Below are 19286 nucleotides of genomic sequence, written 5' to 3'. Positions count from 1 at the left end.
TCCTTTTCAATTTAGTGACATCATATTTTGTAGACAATTCACATCACTCAATAAGGATTTTCTTTCTTACCTTCTTAACTATACTTAAATTGATAGCAGTAGCCTTTCTTTAAAACTGGAGTATCTGTTGTTTCTCACTTTTTGTACTAGTATTTTTCTTACGTGCATGTAAGTTTAGTGGCAGACAAGAAGCTCCCAATAGTTTCTAATATCACTGTGTAAAATATATAAAAATTTGAGGTTTTGGTTGGGTTGGCTTCCTAATAGCTTTTTTGTGAGCATTAATTGTCCAGTTCTTCCAAACCTTCATAATTATTTACAGCTGATCAGAATGGAACTGAAAATAGGATCTGGAGAAGCCAGGTTTTATCCCTTTAGTTGCCCACCAATGCTCCGTGTGGAGGATTCCACATCCACTCTATGTAGATACATTCATGTTCCAGAGAAGGAGTTTCCTGGCTTTACCTCCTCTAATTAGGTCGTAGACAAACTGGTTAAGATTTGAATTATCTTAACATTAGCCATGTGTTCATTTTCAAGTGTGCAATTCAGTATTTCAAAACTCTACTTCTGTTTCCTAACTTTCTTGGCTGCCCTTGAAGAGCAAGCGGGGAAAAGAAAGTTCAGTACTATCTGAGCCCAACCTTGACTTTTAGGATTCATTAATAGTACATTTTATGTTTAAGTCATTTGCATCCTGTTTTAACCTTTTCCAAACTGTCAGGATATCTCTAAAATGGGAACTTTTGAGCAGCATCGTAAAAACGCATAAAATGATCGTTTGAATGTTTTCTCTTAACTTTGTTACAGTTGACAGTGTTTAAAACATTTGCATCAGTATGGATTCACTGATTTTGTATGTTTTTAGGGACGCCTCTTTAATGGCAATGAGACGGCGAATCAATGGCTTAGGTCCAGAGGAGATCCGTGCACTTTCTAAAGAGGAACTTCAGATGCCTGTTACCAAAGGAGACTTTGAATTGGCTCTTAAGAAAATTGCTAAGTCTGTCTCTGCTGCAGACTTGGAGAAGTATGAAAAATGGATGGTTGAATTTGGATCTGCTTGAATTTCTGTCAGCTCTTTCATTTCTGGTATTTTTACTTATAAAATGTGAAGAAATTCCCTGCAGTTTTTTTTAAAAACAGGTTTAGAACTTTTCATTGGAGAGATGTTTCCCTTAAAGGCAAAAAACCTAAAACCACAAAGAATATAAATGTAGTTGGGAAAGAAGGAAAGCTTACATAGGGAGCCTGATAGTCTCCATCACCGGGCTTTGTGCCGGTACTTCCACGTGTTCACGCGTTAATATTGCACGTGCAAAGTGGTGTGCAGGGAGGCCGAAGAGCGATCAGTATGCTCTTGTAGAAGCTTGTTTACAAAAAGGTTAGAAGGACCTCTCTTTCTCACTTGCATTTGTTGCTTTTTGTTTTTTTCTATTCTTCGCTCTGAGCGTGAGGGACCCATGTATGTTGACTTTTAACATCAGAACTGGATTTGTGTCAAATTCATTATTGTTAAAAATGATAGTTTTGAATTAAATAATGAATTTGTTAGTTAAACCTTTAGAATTTAACTCTTACTGTCACAGTCTGTCATATAGTTGAATTTTTACCCTCTGTTCTCCCACCATTTCTTCTATTAGCTATTTATTCATTTATTCAGCTTTATGATCTCCTCAAGCCTTGTGGTCTTTGAAGCGTTTTGTCAGGTTGTTTCTCTGGTCTTCAGTATTTTTTGCTGGTACTTATGTTGGAAGGATGGGAAGAATATTATGATTGCATAAGAAGCATTTCTTCATTCTTGAATTCTAGGTTTGTTTTCACTTTTCTACCAATACATTCAAATGGATAAGTCCTTTATTTTCCTCAGCTCTAACAATGTTTGATTTTTGCTGAACTTGACTTTCATATTCTAAATAAATACTTTGATATTCTAAGGAAGTCCACTCTCCTGTGGCTAATGCAAAACAAACAACAAAATCTTTATAGTTTTCCAGACAGCTAGTTTAACAAAATAGCATTGTACATAATAAGTGATGTTCATTTTAAAATTTTAAAAGTATTCCTTGTCTAGGTTGAGAACTTGTACACTACAGTAAGATTAGGATAGAAATCTGACATACACATTGAGTTCGGCAGGAATTAGACAGTAAAAAGAGGCCAGAAAAAGTAGATGGCATGTAGGATATCCTGGTGTTCATTTTTTTAAATTACATTTATCCCATTTGGGTTGGACAGCCTTTGCTTTGGATAGTGATGCTTTTTAAAATTTGTATTTGATGCTGTCTTCAGTTCTCAGTTTTGGAGAGCACCCAGCTGGTTTAAAACTAACAATAATAGAACTTTTTAGACACTTAACAAAAAAACTCTTAGTATCTTGCTTTAAAAGATTTTTTTCCCTATTAAGAATTATATAATTTTCAGATAACTTAAGTCTGATTCTAGACTTTAGGATTTTATATAATGCTATAAATTACCCCCCTTTCCTCTGAGAAATAGTTGATAAAAGTGAAAATCATAAGACATCATGATTTTATTTTAATTGAATGAATTCATTTAAAACATTGAAGTAAGTTTTCTTTTATTCATTAACTTTTTAAATAAAGAAATAAATGATCACATTAAGATAATCTTGCAAACTGTTGCCATCCAGTAACATATTTTTTTTCCCTGAAGTCCCAGGGGCAGCCATTAAAACGTGTGTTTTGATCGCTAAAACTTGTTAGACTGTTTTTCTAGGTTTTGTGTTATTTGCGTTGGCATATATTTCTTCTTTTTAAAATTCTTCATGGGTAATAATATGGTAATTGTGATTTTTAAAAATTATCAGTTAAGTAGTATTTGGACACTCAAGCTTCCTAGAAGTTTATTTTTGCTATGATGGTGAATCGGGTGTGCTTTTTTAATTTTTTATTTCCCTCATTTCTCATTTGGCTCTGTCAGTGGATGGTGATTGCTTTGTATTTCTTAACCCCCTTAAAGGATCCTGAGGAGATTGCTCAGGTGTTCTAGCCAGCCTTTACTGTACATTGTATGTACGCTGTCTTTATCGCAAGACAGTGTGTTGCCTTACCCAGAATGAGAAAATTGTTGTGTTTTGCTTTGTTTTTTTCTATGTTGCATTATCAGATACTTCATCTGAAAACGTGAGTGTTTTGGGCTCTGCAACACAGTGAGGTTAGGACTGAGTTTTATACAGTTCTGTCTTGCAAATATCAGATAGTTCCTTCGTTCAGCAAATTTATATTGGTTGCTTACCACGTACAAGACCCTCGGGCGGGAGCTCTGTGGCTTACAAAATTGGACCAGGCTGTGCAGTTCTGACGGCACTTTCTATAATTACACTGTGTGGCTTCTGGATCCAACTAATGAAACAAGTTCAGATCTTAAAAGGAGAGGCACAGTAATCTGTGTGTGCTTTGGAAAGATGATATATACAGGTTTTTCTCTTTTTCTTCTTTAAATCTGTTTTAAAATAAGTTTGTTTGAACAATGTAATTATAATAGATCCGGTGATTTTCACGAACTATTTCCCGAAGTTCATGTTTATTGTAAACATGTACACATATAATTATGGTAAACATTTTGCTCTTATAATCACTTTATTTTTTAAAGGAACTTAGTGTAGATGAAATGTACCAGACAAATGGCTTTTAAATGTAGGCTGAAACCTAGAAATCCAAGCAGGAAAACAGACAATGGCATCACAGACTTTCATCTTCTAGTCAGTAGCAGTGTAGACCTTCTAGCGTGATCAAAATACACTTTGGACTTGGACCTCTATCTCCAGAAAAAGCAAGGCAGCTTGGAAGAGGAAATGTGTTGTGGTCTAGCTGCATAATTAGCGGCTTCAGTTGAGCTCCTGAGATTGCAGTTTTTATGATGTGATATTTGACTGTCAAAGTATAGGCTGAAACCACTAATTACTCAAAAAGTGAGCAAGCAAATGTCTGGTGAATCTACTGTGAACAAACATACAGGTACTTAAAGAAAAAAAGCGTGTTTACAGCCCCAGTGTACAATATAATGCTCACTCTTTCACTTGGCTATATGTAGCCTGACTCTGTTGAACGTGAAGTTATTGATATTCTTTAGGTTTTGCACAGCTTGAGTTTGTGTGAACTCCTGCACTGGAAGTTTTTTGTACTATATGCTGTTGAATTTAGATGAGAATTGTAAAATGGTAGCCAGTTGGCATAGTTACGTTTCTCTCTCCTCCACCCTACCTGGAGGTAAAGTGAAGGACTTAGGCAGGCATTTCATACTGTGTGGGCTTTGGCACCTTCATTATTATCTTGACTATTGAGTCCTTTTTGTGTAATAGTAGATCCCCACTCTTTCTTTTGTCTTAGTGATAAATCACCTTAGCCTATATCCTGTGTGATAGGCATAAAATGTTAAGGATATTTGCTGGCCTTTTCCAAGAAAGGGCCACATGAACTTGAATGAAACCTTTTTTTTTTAGCATTTTTTGTGTCTTTTGTTCCATAACTGTTTTGATTTTATGATTTTTTTTTTACATATCACTTAATCTGTGATGCACATAATATTTATGTGAATCTAAAAATCTGTCACAATAGAGAAGAATAGGAATTACAGTTGGAGGGCTTGTTAGGGAATAAAAATATTTGAATGTTATATTCTCATCTCCACTAATTACATTTGCAGAAAAAAGCTAAAAACTCCATTAATTACTATATTTACTTATTTATACTTTAAATTGGGCTTTATTTAATTTTTAAAGGCTATTTGCTTTTAATATTGTTTCTTAATGCAGAAAGCACTTTAAAAATAAAATCCCTAAGATAATAGATACATTTTTAAACATTCACAAATTAACAGTAATTCTTGAAATGTTTACTAGGTTTTTTGGCTCCAGACAACTCTTTAACCCAGTGGTATTTCTAAATTTCCAAGTGACTTGTTAATAAATAAAGGAAAACTAATAAGGTAATGTCATTTATTCTTTTTATTTTACCATTCTCATGTCTTGATCAACCTTATTTCATGTATGTCTATAAATAACCTGGATACTGCTTTGTCACCGGCAGTGTGTAGGTTTTATACATTTGGAAGTTTGGCACAACAAACAGGGAATTAGTATAGAGGTTTTCTTCCTGTAAAAGGGCTTCCACTTGATTTTGTGCTCATAAAATGCGCTTTCATTTTACAACCTCTGAAATGACCAAATATTGCCCTTTGGAAAACCTGAATCTTTGCACTTGTTTTTTCCAGAGTCTACCTCAGTTAACCAGACATAGTTTTAGGAGGAAATGAACTGAAACCATATTTAAATTCTGTTCATCATCTATGCAGATTTGTTTAAGTACTTCCTTCTCACTCCTCTTGCCCTCCTCCCCCCAACTACCTTGTTTTTTAATCTTGAAATTTTTATTTAAAATATTTGCCTTTGCAAAGCTATCTATTCCAAATTAAGCCTCTGTGAAATGTCTGGATGATTCTTTCTCTTTTTGGTGTGGCTTCATTATTCGGATGTGTTTCATTTCAAGGAGCAGTTTCAAACATGACACACGTTCCCTTCTTTTCTCATAGCTTCATAAATGCAAACTAATGTGATAACAGTAAAAATCTTGGAATCTAACTATTCTTGTGTCTATTCTCTAAGAATCCATGTATTTTATGAAAACACACAGAAATGGACACAGGTCCATTCATGTGTTGGTACGGCAACAGGGAGTCGCCTTCAGTTACCATTGTGTGGATGGTTTCCAACAGATCATTACATGCTAAGATGGTTTGTGTATGGTTATGATTTTTGTTTCGGTGTTTGTCTCTCAGTATTTTGAACCTAATTCAAAGAAGACGACGTTTCTAAATTGTACTTCTTAAACGTTCTTTTTCTTACATTTTGTGCTGCTACTTTGCTAGTCTCATGAGCTTAGTTGTCTTTGTGCATAGGTTATAATTTGGTAATAAATTTCTAGAGTGTTGCTTGTTGGTGTTTTCTTTGTGGTCCCTATTTGATCTACACTTACTGGCACCAGTGAGAGTGACAAACCCCTCACTAGTAAGGAATGACTTTTCCCAGAGTTTCCGTTCTTAAAAAAATCACATATTGTAAACCTGACCTTTTGTGTTTGCCATGCATTATACTGATAATTTCAAGTTTGATGCAGGTAAGATAAGAGTGGCTTTTTAATTAATTCTAACGGGTTTAATAAATACACTTGCCTTATGTGTCTAACACCATTGCAAAATGGATGTTCCATATGGTGAATTTTCCAGATGATTGTATCTTATGGATCTCCCAAAACTATTTTTTTAATTCATAGACTTTATTTTTTTGAGCTGTTTAGATTTACAGAAAAATTCAACAGCGAGGAGAGTTCTTCCTCCCTCCTCTGCTCCCCTCCACCCTTCAAGCCCCTTTTATTAATATCTTGCTTTAGTGTAGTACACTTGTGATACTTGAATCACTATTGGTACATTATTATTACATTATTACTGAAGTACATAGTTTACATTAAGGTTCACTCTGTGTTGTACAGTTCAGTGGGTTTTGATAAAAGTACAATGTGGTATATCTGCCATTACAGGATCATACAGAATAGTTCCAGTGCCCTAAAAATCCTCCTGGCTCTGAGTGATTTTTTTTTTTTTTTTTTACACGGTCTCTGTAGTTTGCCATTTCCAGAATATTACATAGTTGGAATCCTACAGTTACTTAACAATTTGCACTTAAGGTTCCTCCATGTCTTTTTGAGGCTTAATAGTTCATTTCTTTTTGTCTGTTACATGGATGTTCAAGTCTGTTTGAAGGACATCTTCGTTGCTTACAAGTTTTAGAAATTGCTATAAACTGCTGTAAACGTTCATGTGCAGTTTTTCGTGTGGACATGTTTTCAGCTCATTTGAGTAAATACCTAGGAGTGTGATTGCTGGAATATATGGCAAGAGTGTGTTTAATTTTCTAAGAAACTGCCCAAACCGCATTCCACAGTAGCTGTACCATTTTGCATTCCCACCAGCAATGAATGAGTGTTCCTGTTGCCCCACATCCTCTCCAGCATTTGGTGTTGTCAGTGTTTTGATTTTGCCACTCTAATAAGTGTGTACTGGTATAACATTGCTGTTTTAATTTCCAGTTCTCTAATGACATGTTGAACTCTTTTCATATGCTTATCTATTTTTAGTTGGCTTTTATTGAAACCTTGCTAGACTGTATCATACTTGTTCTCTGACTTTGTAAAATAGAGAATTTGAGCTTAACCTTTTCTTTGTGATTCAGAGTTATCCTTAAGATACGCTACCCTCAGCAGCTAGCGGGGGTGGGGGGCGGGGGGGTGGGGAGCAGGGCTTTTCTGCCTGTCACTAAATGGTCTTTGAGTTTTGGTGTTTGCTCTAATAGCATTTTTACTCTTCTGTTATCAGGCTGACAACCTTTATTCCTCTTCCAGTTCCTACCTCCAGTCTGTAGTGAACCCAGTGAAATAGTCATTAAACGGCTTGTTAGAATTATGGGTAAATTAGGGGTATAGCCATTTGGGGCTGAGGAGTAGTAGGAAGCTGCTCAGTCTTAGAGCTTTAGTGCTTTGTGTCATTTCTCTAGACTGTGGCCTTTTTAGCTTTATCTTTGGTTCCCAGAAGTGTTCCTGGTAGACCCAAGTATGAAGTAGATGTTTATGCTTGATTATATTGTCATGTTCGTCGTATGATATTTATAGCCGGAAAGCACCTAACATCAGTTTAATTCCACGGCCCTGCCCTTCTTGCTGTGACCATTACTGAAGATTTGATCTGTTAAAGCCTATCAAGGTAAAGAATTAGGTAAATGGGACAAAAAAATAGGAAACATTTGTGGCGAGAGCCTTCCCACTCGCTTCAGTCCTTGCCACTTTCTCCAGTGTTGTCTGGTGATGTCATGTGGTGACTGGCTCGTATGGTGGAGCATACTTGAATGTTGGGGTGTTTGCCCAGAGAAGCCAGGGATGTAGTTGGAAACTGTGAGGGAAGGTATAAGCATTGCTTGGCCAGTGTCAGCTGCTGCCTTGCAAATGGGTAGGCAGAGAGGGTAAGCGTGGGCTCTCATCAGGCTCGGATTCTGGAGGCTAGGGCCAGTGTGCTTTCCTCCCTCCCTGGCTGGACATGACCTCAGGCCGCTGCAGCTGGCCCGGACAGATACAGGGATTCCCCCAGGATGTGTCCAGCTCCTTGCCCACCACCGCTGCTCCTGCCACACCAGGACACGTGGGAAAGGAATCAAGGGAGAGGAGCAGTGTGTTCAGTGGCTACTTCCTATCCTCTTTATGATCAGAAAAGTTTATGGCCAACTCTTCTCTAGTTTTAATTTTTCTAAGGTCATCTCTGGACCTTTCATGTAAGTTTTGAGAGATGTTCAGCAGCAACCCAGAGCAAATGAAATTGGGAGCAAATGACATGGTGCAGTCCTCTTATCTTACAGGTGAAAGACCCGAACCCAGGGAAATTTTATGATGTGCTTTCAAGATCACATTTTGAACTGGGAAATAAGACTTGTATCTATTTTTGATCTTGAAGAATGCTGCAGATAAGCTTTAAAGAAAGTAAACCAGACAGCAAAAACGTTTCTTAAGGACCTTTAAGCCTCTGAAGCATGATGCCAATACAGCGCATTCACCCAAGTTAGTGATAGCTCATAAGAAATATAAGATAAATTGATGTTATAGATTGGAACTAACATTTATAATGTTTGCTACGTACTAAATACTTTACCTTATTGCTTTATTAAATCTGTACATTAGCTGTAAGATATACCATTACTCTTTCTGCAGAAGAGGAAACTGAGCTTTATAGAGTGACTTGCTCTAGTCATTTGGCCCCTAAGAAGTGGAAGAAGGAATGGAATTAGGTCAGTTTAGTTCCAGAGCCTATTTCTTTGTTTGCTGTATTGCAAGATTACTTTTAACAACGTAAATGCAAAAGTACTCAATTCTTGAAATAAATGTTATATTCACTCATTTTTCTGAGGTTATTAATCATTCTTACCTTCTCTTTCCTGTAATGCTTTTTTTTTGAAAGATTTATTTATTTACTTTAGAGAGAAAGAGAGTGGGGGAGGGGCAGAGGGAGAGTGAGAGAACCCCCCCAAGGAGACTCCCCACTGAGCATGGGCCCTGATGTGGGGCTCCATCCCAGGACCCTGAGATCATGACCTGAGCTGAAACCAGGAGCCAGCTGCTCGACTGACTGAGCCACCCAGGCGCCCCTCCTGTAATGCTTTTTTTACCAGGAGACTTGTAGCCTCTTGTGTTGTGGGATTTAAATGAATTGGGGAATGTCACTGTCAGAGCTGTATCAGAGTGTAAATATACACCTACTTGTTTTGCAGGACAGACTTTATTATATGAACCAGTCATTCTGAAAGTTTCCATAAATTGTATTTAGACCACCAGCTTAAGCGACATAAAGCTCTATCAGTTACTTTTATTAAGATCCCCGACAGTGTTCTGCCCACTGGATGACAGCTCAAGTCATTAGCTGTATGTATGGTCATTGTCAGTTATCAGGAGAGCCATCCCCGTGTACTTGGCCCCGGGCTCATTGTCTATATTAGAAGCGCTACCCCAGAACTGAGTTTGGTTCTGAATGTTCAGAATGCTTTCAATTAGCACATCTTGAATAACTTTTTTAGACAAATAACTAATCATGGTATGACTACTGTATTACAGAACATAAATCCTGCACTATAGTGTTAGTAATTATTATGTAATTAGAGATGGATGAATCAAGCTTCGTTTGCAATTTGTAAAATACCTCAAGCTATTTTTTAAACATTTTGAAATATGTTTTGTAACATTTCTCAAATGTACTTTACCAAGCATATTTCCTCTAATTTTTAAACCCTTGTGTATTTTAAGGGAAATTTAATCCATATGTTTCTGATTCATTTGCACTTAACTCATCAAAGTTATTTTTTAAGAACAATTTGGTTTCCAAGCAGCCTTAGGAACCCTTGTCATGAATTCCATCAGCCTTTTTTTTAAAAGCCGTTTCCCCAATCTAAACTTTTTTTCCTTCAAAGATGAATGTGGATGAAATATTTCAGTTCAGTTTACAATGCAGAGCGCATATTTCAAAATCTAAGCTAGTTCTGAATTTACTGTAATAAGTTATTCTGCTTTTACTGAAAGAACTTGCTTCATTTGTTTCTCTTCAAAGCAGGTCTCTGCAAAGAGCTTGTAATAAATAACAGTGTGCTCTCTTGAAAACACAGTGCACTGATGTTTTCTGTACTGCCTTCCCAAAGTCATAGCACCGGAGACAAATGTGGGTCGATCAGACATCAAATGAAATAAACTATTTGGGGGGGACCCATCACATACATGATGAATATGCATACATATTCAAATATACATACATACATTCATAAAATGCTTAAATTCTTATAGATTATCTTTCCTGTTTTTACCTGTGCTTACAAATTCTAGTAAGACATTACTGTATTCTGGATTAAATTAATAATTTATTGCGAAAGACTGCAATTGTTCTCATCTCTCTTCAGAAATGTTTCTCACCTGAGCTTTAGTTCAACAGGTTTGTGTTGCCTAGCAGTCGGTCTGCCGGCACAGCTTTTTGTGTAGTTTTAATTCAGCGGGGTGATTGTACGAAATCTTCCTAGAAAAAGTAAGGTCATTGCAGTGAAGGTAAAAGGAAATACGTTGCCAACTAATTGGACAGCATGTCATACACCAGAATGACTCTGGAAGAGATTTGCCTGAAACATAGCAACAAAGGAATGGAGGTTGCTCAAGGCAGCTGGAAGCTGCATTCACAAATACTCACATGAAAAGAAAGGCAGCATTTTCTTGGGTTCTCATTAGAGAATTGTGTGCAATACATATTTGCTAATCACCAGAAATAACCTCTTTAGTTCCTGTTCTTTGTGGAGACCATAATTTTTTCCCTGAATTGTTTAATGTGGGATGAAAACAAAACATCTTTTATGTACTTTTCAAGGCATACTGATTTCTTATACATATTGCTAGTTTGTGCTATAAATGAACTCTTAATATTTTAGGAAAAATTTTTATAATCGATGAATTCCTTTTAAGAATTAACACCTAATTTTTTTTTAATTCAAGCTAAAATGAAAAACCTCTTGCATGAGAGGATGCTTTTACCTTTTACCTTCTATTTTTCCATATGACAATTACTTTACAAAGGAAATATGCTCACAAGACTTTTAAGGTAGTTTTAGAAAAGAATATTTATAGAAATCAAGTCAGCACCTGCTCTTCTGTCTCCCAAAAGCCCTTGGCCTATAAGTCAGTCATGACTCGACTCCCATTTCGTTCGACCAGGATTGTGCTGGTCATCGTCACTGGTAACCTGGAACAGTGTTCTGCAAACTTCTGTGATGATTCCTCTCCATCAATGAGATATTTGGGAGTTTTCCCCTCTGACTATATTGGTAGTTTGCAGAATATTTGTAACTTACAGTACTATTTGTATGTAAATTATAACCGTAATCACAAAGTTAGAAAATTAGAGGCTGTAAATATGAAAAAACTGACAAATAATTTCATTGGTACAAAATGCCCTCTAAAAATAATGAAGAATATTTGTACGGAGAGCCATGAGGTTAAATATACTCTGTTCTCTCTTTAAACCGTGGCCTCACTGGGTACAGTGATTCAGTGTATTTCAGTGCTTAATTTCATGACTGTTGTGGTGAAAAAGTTACTTCACAAAAATGTATAGATCAAGTGGAAGAAAGAAATCATTGGCTGCAATTATAAGTCGTGAGCTCCATTAAAAATGTTTAAAAAATCATGCTCACTAATTATGCGGAAGTTTTCATTTACCTTTGGCTAACCCTGTGAACTGCTTCATTTGGAAGGTTTTTAAAGGAATAGGAAATTTATTTCAAGGTTAAGTTACAGATATTAGAGTTTTTAGTAAGAGACTCACTGTTTTTGGCAACAAAATCTTGGAACAATGGAAACACCTACGGGAGGTCAGGGACTGGGTCTTCCGCCGGCCTGCCTCCCTGACCCGCAGGTACCCAGGAATTCTAGTTCCCAGTCAGTCCCACCGACAGTTTTCCTGATTCTACTCAGTCTGGACGTGATTGTCCTCGAATGCCTTGGGACAAGTGTAATTCCTGTAGTGAGTTTTCCTCTTCTCAGCCTTAAAGTAATTCCTGACTTGTAGATATGATGTGAATGCCACTGTCCGTTTCTTCTTTTTCACTTGTCAGGGATCCGTGTGCCGACGTCCACAACTGTTTCTGCGGCTTCTGTTAAAACCTTCTCCTGCAGATGCGCCCGTTGTTGCCCTTTTCTTTTCATCGGCTCGGGGCCACCGCTCCTGGCTGGCCTCTCCTTGCTCATGGAGGAGGAGAAGGACTCTTCAGTTAAATGTGAACGGAACTGTTGAAGGGAGAAGCAAGAGTCAAGCAGAGATCCTTAGTTACTAACAGGAAAGTGTTAATTTATGGTCTGAGAGGCAGACTAGGAGGGAGACTCGAGGAAAGAGGATATGGAGTTTTCAAAGGAAAAGAATCCTCATGTATTCCGTGACTAGGCGAAGCGTGCCACGAACCACAAATGTTAGGCTTATTTGCACTGTGTGTACTCTGGTCAAAGCCTCTCTCCGGCTGTGTGGCTGGAGATCTGTCAGCCGTTTACACAAGGGGTCTGTTGGTTGGATCATGAGAGGCGTTACAGCATTGTGAGAACGTCAACTCTGGTGCCAGAAACCTGGGTTCTAGCCCCACCTCCACCACTTCCAAACTGTGTGACAGTGGGCAGGCTACTTATCCTCTCTGCGCCTCTGTTATTCCACCTGAAAATGGAGTGGTAATAAGACAGGACCATTGGGGAGATGAAATGAGATCCTGAATGTCAAGTGTGTATCAGTTTCCGGCACTGCAGTAAATCCTCTGTAAACGTGTGCTAAGCAGGTACACGACAGGCTTTCCCAGAGTCAGTTGCTGAATATTAAGGGTTGCTGCAAGTCTTCTAACCATCAGTAGCTTGGAATTGGCCTCAGTGGGCGTATTTATACCACGGAAATCAGCGAAACACTACAAGTTGAGGCCTCCTCTGCACACCCCCTTAGAGAGCCAGTTTACCAGCACAGCACTGGTTAGCTATTTTTGTTTTGTGTGAGTTTTTTTCTTTTTTTCTGTAAGTAAAGCAGCTCTGGAAGCCTAGTCTAGCTCTTTGTCAATCCCTCTGAAATAAGTAGATGCAATGGTGAATAATATTCCTAGCCCTTGCCAGTCATAATGAATTAGGGTCAGATTGATTTGCATTGAGCCATTTTTGACTTGGGGTGAATGGCTGTTTGGGGTCTGCCAAAATTAGGGCCACTCTCTTTTCTGAGCTAGACTTTACTCCAGTACTTTTATTTCCGTGTAGGAGAAATCTGAGGACACCAGAAATAGACCAAAGTGTTGCACTACCCTTTTATTCCGTGACGAATACAGCCTGAGCTCTATCTAGGCAATACCTACACTGCTTTCAGCCTTTCGCCGAAAGTGAGGATTCTTTAATTGTCCAAAAGGTTCTGAACCCCAGAATTGCCATGGTCTACCTAGTGGTTGTAGACGTGTACATAGAAGTGTTTTGCCAGGCATTTGTGAGAAATGTTTGGCTATTTTCTAGCAAATGTGGTAGGGGCAAGAGGAAGCAGGGTTCTGTTCTCACTTCTTTTAATACCTTTCCTGATCCCAAAACTGGAGTTTAGTGGTAGCACCCAATTAGAACTCTCTTGCCTCAGTTAGCACAAGATCATATTTCTCCCTATTTACAATAGAAACAGAAAAGCAAGCATGATTGCTCAACAAAGAGGCTCTTTATGTTGGGAATTTACAGGCTACGTGCTGTTTTTCTAATTGCAAATACATACACACCTTTCTAGAGGATCACACAGATCCTTGTGTACCTTGCTTAAGAATCACAGACTGGAGTTGTAGTTTGTTAGCCCCACTTGCTTTTCCCAAGGAGGAAAAAGTGTTACATGATGTCAGAGGGTCTCAGGTTCCATAGAGGGAACTTTCCAAGGTTTTCCATGTAAGGAGGTTTTCTATGTAACGCATGAGGGATTATGCAGGAAGGGGGTCTGGAGGATCTAGCCAAGATTTATTTTTTTCATCTACTCTAACTTGAATCTTACACAGATTATTTATGTAGGCCTGTTTAGACCTTTATTAAGTCATTCAACTTACTGAATGCCCAGCAGGTTCTAGATAGAAACCCTGCTTTAAGGAACTTGTCCTGCTAGAGAAAGCCTGGAAACAAACCATCACACAATACTCTGCGTCGGTAACAGTGAGTATGTGACTGAGAAGTGGTGTGGAGGAGGAGAAGGACAAAGAAGGCTTCACAGAGGACGTGATGTCAGCCATGTTCTGAAGCATGAAGAGGAGTTTGGCAGGTGGCAAGGGAAGGAACACGAATCCAGGTAGAGATAGCTGTCATCTCCTTCCTGGTGACTTGGATCCGAGTGACGGTTGCCTTTTATTAGAGCAAGTTCTTTAACGCCTCTGTTTCCTCACTACATGGTGAGCTCTGTGAGGGTAGGGAGCAGTGTAATCGTTGCTTCCTGTACTTTGTGTGTGGTAGGTTCTCACACCCCCGGTGGGCAAGGAGAATCTGTAATCATACAAGAAGGTCTCCTTTCTTCATTGTGACCCTGTAAGCAAAACCGTTCTGAGGAACACTGATGTGAAGAAACATGTTCACTGCAGGTTGATGGCAAAGCTTGGATTTGAAATCCGCTCCTAAGCAGAAGGCCTAGAGCAAAATTGGGTGTCATGGTCTAAATAAACACAAATTTCATTTTCTTTTATTTCCATGTCATTTCAAGGCACCTTATTGTGATTCCTGGTTATTGTGTTGTTGATAAACTGCTTTACCTGCGTTCTCTACTGGGATGGTGGCTGCCCTGGCCGCAGCTGGCCCTGGAGACCCAGCAACAGTGCCCCTCTCAGTGGTTTGATCCATATGCGCCGTGGGTGATGACACAGCTCTGCAGTCACGGTACCTTCCCAGTGCTACAGAACTCCCCCTTGTTTTTCCAGGCTCACATGCAGTCTGTTAGTCCGTCTTGGAGTTGTCTGTAGCATAGAATTTTTTTCCACCTATGAACCAAGCCTACTTTGTAAATCAAAAGGCACTTCTTAATTTGCAGGTGTATATTAAATTCACACATTTCGGATTGAAATTCACACACAATCTATTTTGCATTACTCACACTTAATAGTAATTTCTTTTGGCTATTGCCCTCAGGCTATATAGGAATGAAAAAAATAGATTTGAGCTCTATATTTTGACTATGTTCACAGATTGTAAATCTAATTCTGATTTTTTTCCCCTCTTAAGGTAACACACACATTACTTTCTGAACAGTCTGATTAAGTAGGGACAGGTTTGCCTTATAATCATGTTCGTTTTACCTAAATTATGCTGTCAATTCCTTTGGAAAATTCACCTGTTTTTCTGCCCTAATTTGCTGCATCAGGTTGATGTGTGCCACTAATAGATATGATATTCACCTGTGAAATGGTGAGGGCAATTATGTCCGGATTCAATAATGCTTTTAAGATTGACCTATTTCAGAATTGGAAGGGACCTTACGGATCATTGAATCCAGTGTTTCTCGTACTGAGCTAGAGGATCCATTTGTTCTTTGAGAAATTTTTAAATACTGTGTTTTCATTAGACGAACAACCACAAAAAAATATAAGCACAGACCTCTCTGAAGGGGGAACTACCACTGAGATTTCAAAGGTTATGTGACTTGGCTCCAGGATCAAGTTTTCCTATAGACCTAAAGGAATTTAGTAATCAGGCAGTAGCCTGGGGCCTCTGGATGGTGCGACCAGGATCTCTCTTCATCACATTTGGCTCCAATTAGATACATGGTGACTTGTGGGCACAGCCATGATGGCAGTGTCATGCCATCCCCAAATTCCTGTGGGAGGCAGCTGGTGTTACATATTTGAATTGTTTTATATTTCTGGCGTCCCTGGTGCTATCTGAATTATAAGGCTGCTGTGGCCAGGAGCTTCTATTCTAAGAGTACATGATAGCCAAGCAATCCTTGTCATTCTTTGAGTCTTTATCAGATATGCCCAGTGGTGGGTGATGGATCAGTATTTCTTATTCACATAGCTGTGTCATCTGCAGCTCTTCTTTGGCTGTGATTCTGCTCCCTGCATTGTCTTCATTTTGAGATCGATGATGCCTTCAGTAACTGCCACCCCCCCCCCCATCCTCATGACATAGGGGAAAGAGCAAGAGGGTTCAGAAGCATTCAAAAGTTCTTAACTTCAGATGGTGCATGCATTACTTCTGCTGTGTTCCATTGGTCAAGGCAAGTCACGTGGACAAAGCCATTGTCAGTGAAACTGGCAAATATTCTCTCTATAAGGTGTCACATGGCAGTAGGTGGAGATGTATAATCCTCTTCCAAGGAGGGGGTTGAATAATTGGGAACAATAATATATTCTATCACTGGTGACGTCCATCCACCCATGCAGCGGTCCACCTCACAGTTACTCATCATGCTTGGTGACTGGACTATTCAATTTGGCTTCCTGTTTTTAATTCTCATTTTTTTCTTATTTGGAAGTTTTAGAATTGGGAAGCCAGACAGCTTTAGGGCCGAGTGGACGTTGAGGGACCTTGTCTTGTGCTCTTACTTTTCTTGTCGAGGAACTGAGGCCTACTGAGGTGATTTGCCCAAGAGCACATGGCAAGACTTCACTACAGCACTCTCTTCACAACATCCACTTGTGAAAAATGTTAGACAGGAATTGCTGCTTTGCTAATTGTAAAGGAAACGCCTTTATTGTTCCTGAAATCATACCCCATCTGAGAGATCAAGAAATGAAACAGATCCTGAGTGGTCAATCCTGGAATGAAAACTGACTCAATTTTCTATCATTTTCTTTCCAGCCACCTTGTGTTAGAGGCAACCTATTTAAATTTATTCTGTAGCCTCAACAGAGCACTAGGAGTTGTTCAGTACTATAGTAAGTCACAGTTCCTGCCAAGGCAAATCGTGTCTCTATTTTATAAATAGTTTGCGCCCTGTGCTTATTTGATTTAAAATAAAACCTGTATGTAGTACGCAGTACGTTTCCTTCCAGCCTTTGTGCGGGGGAACAGTAGGTGGATGACTCCTGATGCTGGAGACATGAAACAGGGGGCGAGCTGTGCAGTGGGTATTCCGTGGGCTCCTAATGTCCTCGGGGTGCTCAACTGGTAAAAATAACCCAGCACTGCCTGTGGGAAATGTGGGTGACTTTTCTTCAGCCACTGAGTTTCCCAGCACCCCACTTCTGCTCTTCAGAGGTTTCACATTCCCAGGGTAATGACCAATGAAAAAGTGATAAAATAGATGGAAGTGACTGGAAGAGCTCCCGGGCAGAGGACTGCAGTTGGGAGACAACAGAAAGAAGCAAAATAGATGCTCCCATCCTTGGGGGATGGGATGGTTATGGGGGAGACGGAAGTGCTTATTTCACGAGAGGCTGACAAATAAGAATGAAAAGGAGAGCACGTGGGATGACGGCTTGCGTGCCCCAGTGAGCCTTTCGTGTACAGGGTCCTCCTTTCCCTGAGGGGAAGCTCGCAGGTCAGCACCTCTAGGTTCATGACTGTACAAATCTTGGTCAGCCGTTCTAAAATCTCCTAGAGCTGTGACCAAAACACTTCAAATGTGTTCACATTTGTCAGCGACTTAGCACAGGTCACAAAGCGCCGGGTGTATCTTGTAGAGCTTCAGCACGGTGGAGGTTAAACGGCACGTAGGGTAGAAAGAGCACGCCCTCCTCAAACACACAGTTTCCACCTGTAGCCGTATGACAGTGAGGGGGAAGAGGAGGGACGGACCTACCAGAAGGGAGTTAATTGGAAACTGCTCTGGCATGTGGAGACTGGAGGCAAGAGTAATCCAATTAGATTTTGAAAAGGCCCATTTCTGTTTTCTCTCTTCCTTTCACCTCCTACAGCATTTTATCCCTGTGAATCAAGTGCCCAGTTCTCTTGGGTTTTCTAAAACCTCATGTTTTGACATCCCACTCAGCCTGTTCCATATTGCATCAAAACAATCACCCCATCCTCCATGTCAGTCAGAGTGCCCTTTTCCTAGGTGGTAGGTGGTGGGAAAGCAATCTGACTACATTTTATTACACGTATTGACATTGTGGCACTTGGTGTAATTTACTTCTTCGTCTTGCTTTCCCCAGTCTTTCCTTCCTTCGGCTGCAATTCTGAATCACCCATAGGTATAAAACTTATATACATCAAAGTTCTAGATAATCGATTAGGATGATTGTCAGAACCATTTGGGGAGCTTTTAAAAATACACATGCCTATACGCCTTCCCTTGAGATCCTGATTTTGCGGGCTTTGGAGTGATCTAGGTGTCTGAATTTTTAAAAAGCTTCCTGGATGATTTTAATTGAATCATCAATTTCTTTGTTTCCCTGGTAAAGAACTCTTGCATAGGAATGTCTGCTTTTCTCTTGTTGCTTGCCATTCTTGAGGGAGGCACTATCTTTCACCTTAGTATCTTAGTAGTCCTCCTAGAATCAGCTTTGGTTGATTTTAGTTTATTTTGATTTTTAAAATTCTTTGGTTTCTTTTAGAAGAACCAAACAGATACTCTTAGACTCTCTTCTCCTTGCCCAAATTCCTAGCTCGTAAATTCAGCCACCTCCAGGGATTGGAAACACTACAGTGCTTGGAATTGCTTGATTTAAAGAAGGGCAAAACCCACTCTTACACCTGATCTTACTAGATGGTCCTAATTCCCTTCCCCTTTTCCCTTCTTCCTTTTTTAGGACCTCTCTTTACCTACCTCTCACCCCAGGGGTTTTTTACTGGGTAAGAAAGTTACTTCAATTGTTGTGAATGTCTTATCACTCCTATTTTATTACCACTCGGCATAATCATGGCTCTGCGTTTCATTAAAATGTATTAGATTTGCTTTGTTTTAAGTTGTATTTAATGCTAACACCGAACTGTGTGTGTGTGTTGCTGTGACACCATGCCTGTCTACTCAAAAATTAATAAAACAAAATGGGACAGTTGTCTGGTAACATTTCACTTCTGTTTGACTGACATTTGGCACCATTGCAGCAAAACCCAAGTGTGAACAACAGGCCTGAGTGTACTAGGCTGGCTAGAGCCAGATACTTGGGTATTCTCATCTTTCATTTGGAATTTTAAAGCAATTGCGATCTCCCCAACCTCTACCAAGGTAGAGGGGTGTGTGTGTGTGTGTGTGTGTGTGTGTGTGTGTGTGTGTGCGCGCCTTTGGGGGTGGAA

At 39.3% G+C, this 19286-nt stretch overlaps 1 protein-coding gene across 7 annotated transcripts in view; it reads left to right on the top strand.

Moving 5' to 3' along the window:
- Positions 1-19286, top strand: part of KATNAL1 (katanin catalytic subunit A1 like 1) — a 113400-nt gene that overhangs the window by 71655 nt on the left and 22459 nt on the right. For 6 of the 7 annotated variants that reach the window (XM_031036052.2, XM_006727981.3, XM_081814788.1 and 3 more), the window contains exon 11: positions 869-18309. The exons of the other annotated variant lie outside the window; for it this stretch is intronic. In XM_031036052.2, coding sequence (XP_030891912.1) covers positions 869-1067 — 199 coding nt within the window. In that variant the 3' untranslated portion in view covers positions 1068-18309. Of the gene's footprint in view, positions 1-868; positions 18310-19286 lie in introns of those variants that run through there. 7 annotated transcript variants of the gene reach the window in all.

The sequence above is a fragment of the Leptonychotes weddellii genome, chromosome 3, assembly GCF_054177405.1.
Source record: "Leptonychotes weddellii isolate Sample4059 chromosome 3, ASM5417740v2, whole genome shotgun sequence".
In the NCBI taxonomy this organism is placed as follows: Eukaryota; Metazoa; Chordata; class Mammalia; order Carnivora; family Phocidae; genus Leptonychotes; species Leptonychotes weddellii.
The sequence above is the reverse complement of the archived record's forward strand: the minus strand, read 5'-3'. Positions and strand labels throughout refer to the sequence as shown.